The 5000-nt window shown below is 47.7% G+C and overlaps 2 protein-coding genes across 8 annotated transcripts in view; one reads left to right on the forward strand and one right to left on the reverse strand.

Annotated features, from left to right (window-relative positions):
* The window catches only part of LOC147471635 (uncharacterized), a 669089-nt gene that overhangs the window by 317211 nt on the left and 346878 nt on the right, over nt 1-5000 (forward strand). The window lies entirely within an intron of this gene.
* The window catches only part of LOC122247331 (uncharacterized), a 50292-nt gene that overhangs the window by 14905 nt on the left and 30387 nt on the right, over nt 1-5000 (reverse strand). For 2 of the 3 annotated variants that reach the window (XM_086537573.1, XM_086537572.1), the window contains exon 2: nt 2335-2460. In XM_086537573.1, the coding sequence (XP_086393699.1) occupies nt 2335-2434 (100 nt within the window). In that variant the 5' untranslated portion in view covers nt 2435-2460. Of the gene's footprint in view, nt 1-2334; nt 2461-3951; nt 4036-5000 lie in introns of those variants that run through there. The other variant, XM_086537571.1, reaches the window with a different exon arrangement.

Raw genomic sequence — 5000 nt, forward strand, 5'->3', positions numbered from 1 at the left:
AATGAATTAATGTTTAGGAGTCGGATAAAGCTGTTCACAAAAATAGAAAAAAGGAGAAAAAAAGGTGTGTCTGTGTGTGTTGTGTATACATACATACATACATGCACGCACAAACACACACACACACATAAACGAGCGTGCGTGCGTGTGAGCGTGCGTGCGTGTGTGTGTGTGTGTGTATGTGTGTGTGTGTGTGTGTGTGTGCGCGTGCGTTAGTGCGTGCGTGTGTGTGTGTGTATGTGTGTGTGTGTGCGTATGTGTTGAAGATTCGGCTCCAAGATAGAAAAAAGTTTTGTCTGCAATGTAACTTGATATGCAATTGTCTTCGGACACTAGCCCTACGAAGAAAACCCGAGACACCATTACATAACTAAACACATAAATGACCATTTGTAAATATAAGGACACGCAGAATATATAAATCTTTAAAAGTAGACACCAAGCACACCCCCATGTACAAAAAAAGAAAAAAAGAAAAAAAAAAATCCGTCAATTTACATTCCATCGAAGAATGTAAAAAAAAGAAAAAAAAAAAGTGGTCTATAACTAAACGCGCTTGAAAGTGAACATGAATAAGTCAAAGTGAACATGAATAAGTCAAAGTGAACATGAATAAGTCTCGCATATGGCAATGTAGTATCGAACAACGATGACAGAAAAAAAAAGAAAAAAAAAAAGTAAACCTTGAGATATTGCAATGTAGGATGACATTCTTAGTGCATAACAATCTGAAATCTTGTTAGTATGTACATGAAAAAGTAAACAGACATGTGCACATACATGTACGTTTTTTCAAGATACTTAGCGCATGTCTACACGAGAATTTAATCGCGAAATACCTTCGAAATGAGATACACGAAATAAGATAAGAATGATTCAAGCGATTTAAGTCATGTCAATTGATATGTCATGAATGAATCACCACGCATGAGGAATTCGGCTGTCATGTCACGTGACTGACATCTTATCACACGGAAGAACAGACTCCGTTTGGTGAACTTAGCGCCGGACATTCACCATTGTGCCATGAGCAACCAGGGAAATAACAGCTACCACGACCAACCAACACGACCAACCAACGCAACCCCACCTACCACAACCCCAGCCACCACGATCAACCAACGCAATCACAGCTACCACGACCAACCAATGCAACCCCAGCTACCACGACCAACCAATGCAACCCCAGCTACCACGACCAACCAACACAACCAACCAATGCAACCACAGCTACCACAACCAACCAACACGACCAACCAACGCAACCCCACCTACCACAACCCCAACCAACACGACCAACCAACGCAATCACAGCTACCACGACCAACCAACACGACCAACCAACGCAATCCCAGCTACCACGACCAACCAACACGACCAACCAACACAACCACAGCTACCACGACCAACCAACACGACCAACCAACGCAACCACAGCTACCACGACCAACCAACACGACCAACCAACGCAATCACAGCTACCACGACCAACCACTACAACCCAACCACCACGACCAACCAACGCAATCACAGCTACCACGACCAACCACTACAACCCAACCACCACGACCAACCAACGCAACCCCAACAACCACGACCAACCAACGCAACCACAGCTACCACGACCAACCAACACGACCAACCAACGCAACCACAGCTACCACGACCAACCAACACGACCAACCAACGCAACCACAGCTACCACGACCAACCAACACGACCAACCAACGCAACCACAGCTACCACGACCAACCAACACGACCAACCAACGCAACCACAGCTACCACGACCAACCAAAGCAACCCCACCTACCACGACCAACCACCACGACCAACCACCACAACCAACCACCACAACCACCCAAGACCAACCAACACGACCAACCAGCGCAACCACATCTACCACGACCAACCAACGCAACCCCAACCACCACTACCCCACCCCCCACCACCCCACACCAACCACCACCCCAACCACCACCAACCCCACCACCACCCCAACCACCACAACCCCAACAACCACACCAACCAAAGCAACCCCACCACCACACCACCAACCCACACACCCAACTACCACAACCACAACAACAACCCCCACAACCACCACAAACCCCAACCCAACACCCAACCACCACACCCAACCACACACAACCCCACCTACCCCAACACAACCCCACCTACCACAACCCCACCCACCACAACCCCACCCACCACAACCAACCAACCACCCCACCTACCACAACCCCAACCCAACCAACCACAACCCCAACCACAACCAACCAAGACCGTCATTCTGTGGCATAACGACAGTGCGGGCGGCACGTGTGTCTCTCACCTGGCAAGTCACACCTGTGCAATAGGAGCTCCCTCACCCAGGAGTCTGTGATGTCCTCGACACTCTTGATAAGCAGATGACTGCCGGCTTCGATGTCCATTACGGGAGGGCGGCACGGTGCTCGCTCTGGTGGGCGGGAGGAGAAGAAAGGCTTGAGATCTTTGAGTGAGGATGAGTGCTTGCTTTGTCAGCTTTGAGGGTGGGTTGGAGGGCGTGGGTGTGGGGTGTGGGGGTTGTTTGTGTGCTATGTGGTTGTGGAGCTTCTGGGTGGATGTTGTGGGTGTGGGTATGTTCTCTCTCTCTTTTTTTTTTTTTGGTCTTTCTTTCTCTTTCTTTCTTTCTCTTTCTCTTTCTCTCTCCCTCTCTCCCCCCCCCTCTCTCTCTCTCTCTCACACACACGCCCCCCCCTCTCTCTCTCTCTATCTCTCTCTCTCTCTCACTCTCTCTCTCTTTCTCTCTCTCTCTCTCTCTCTCTCTCTCTCTCTCTCTCTCTCTCTCTCTCTCTCTCTCTCTCTCCTTCCCACTCCCTCTCTCCCTCCCTCTCCCACTCCCTCTCCCACTCCCACTCCCACTCCCACTCTCCCTTCCCCTCCCACTCCCTTTCCCTCTGCCTCTCCCACTCCCTCCCCCTCTCCCTTTTCCTCTCCTTCCCTCTCTCACCCTCTTTCTCCGTCTCTTTCTCTCCCTCTCTCTTCCACGCCAAATCCACGAACACACACGCATACAAAGTTATGCGGGCACATACAGTACACATACACACAAATACAGTCACACATGTGTATGTATCTATAAACTTATGTAAATATACATATTCACATTCACAAACAAACGCACACAGACTGTCAAACATGCTCTTGCGAAACATTTTCTCCGTGCGCTTTCCGTTCAATGTTGATACTTTTCTGTGCACGATCGAGATTGCAAGCTTAGGGCCGCGTCTTCCGGACTGATTGCAACATATGGGATAAGGATAAGGATAAGGATAAGGATAATGTCAGGCGAGGAAGGATTAAGGATAATTCAGACAGTAGAGAAGGATATTGAATTGATAGCTGATGACAGGAAATGAATTAGGAGATTTGCGATGCATTGCAACAGCTTGTATTGAGAGTCATTGGAAGGTGTTGCAGGAAGATTGATTGTCGACATGGGTACCTCCTATATGGATGCATAATGCTATCAACATTCGGCAGTGGATGAGTATCTATAGTTAGCAGACGAAGATATATTCAAAACGTAGACAAGTTCAGACATGTATGGATGAGGCCCGCCGACATGTGAAGAAAGAGATGGATGGGGATACTCTGATAAAGACGAAAAGAAAAAAAAAAAGACGGATGTAACCAGCTCATCCAACATGTCATGAGGTGGATGAATGAGGCAAGCTAGGCAAAAAGAACGACTGGTGGATGAGAGACACACGAAACGGATGGTCCGTTCGTTCGTGTGACGGATTAAGAAACTGGGTGAGAGAGAGGACAAGGGTGCGGGGGTGAGGGCCGGGTGGGTGGATAGATGGATGGATGGATGGGTGGATAGGTGGATGGGTGGGTGACGGGCGGCTGAGGAAGAGGACAACGTATAGGTGAGGACAGCGGGTGGGGATGCACGACTCACCGGGTTTGGATGAACACTGAGGCGGGCGGCGTACAGTGGCACACGCATGGGAGCTCCGAGCGTCATGTGGGTCACGACAATCGTCTTCATAATATGGAAGGAACGATAAACAACACTCGACGGGATACTTGTGACAGCTCTTGTTACTAGATGGCAGCACTCGACATAAACATCCCAGGAGACGCACATGCACACACGTACTCACAACCGACACATAATGTTTCTGACGATTTCTGTTGCCCTCAAGACAGCCGGCATTCGCGCATGCGCAAATATCAAGAGGGGGAGGGGGGGAAAGGGGTATTTTTATGTTCTTTTTTTTCTTCTTTTTACTTTTTTTTTCTACTGAGCGACTCCTTTGCATTCAATGGCATTGTCTGCAAGTATTAACTCCGGCGAGATGTGTAGACAATTGCCGGGGATACAGTAGAACATTTAGTGATGATTTAGTGATTTAGTGATGAGATTTAGTGATGAGCGCGTTCGAGTCCTGAAGAACGGGGAGCGACAGGAGAAGGACCCCCTCTTTTTCTCTCTTACTTAAAGAAGGTGACATATGGATGGCTCCTTGACATGCTCATGACAATAACTCTCTCCGCCGTGTCATATATCATTTAAACCGACGAAAGGTTACAACGGGAGTATTTATCTACGAGATTTCCCGCCTTGAAAACGGTCGTCGCTTTCACTGATTGTGCGTTTGTACTCGTAATGTTGAGATCTTACTCGTTGAAAGTTCGAATCTTCCGTTCGTATTAATGACAGGTTGGTATGCTGAGCTTACGAGTCAAGTTTTACGGGCTCTAAGTGATGTACGTATTGATATACTCAAAGTTATGTGGAAAAAAAGGAAATCTTCTAGGGGACGTGGCAACACTGTGGTGCTCAGAGGACAGGGGTCAATGAACTCTTGAAATGGTGTACCGACGATTGGATTTTGAATTGTAATCTACCAATCTCCTGACATTATGTGATCACTTTATCATCCGCATATTATCATGAAAGAAGAAGAAGAAAAAAATAATAATGTATCAACTCCATCACTTATT

This window comes from Penaeus japonicus, unplaced genomic scaffold (assembly GCF_977035675.1).
Source record: "Penaeus japonicus unplaced genomic scaffold, GWHDUDI00000001_assembly GWHDUDI00000006, whole genome shotgun sequence".
Lineage (NCBI taxonomy): Eukaryota > Metazoa > Arthropoda > Malacostraca > Decapoda > Penaeidae > Penaeus > Penaeus japonicus.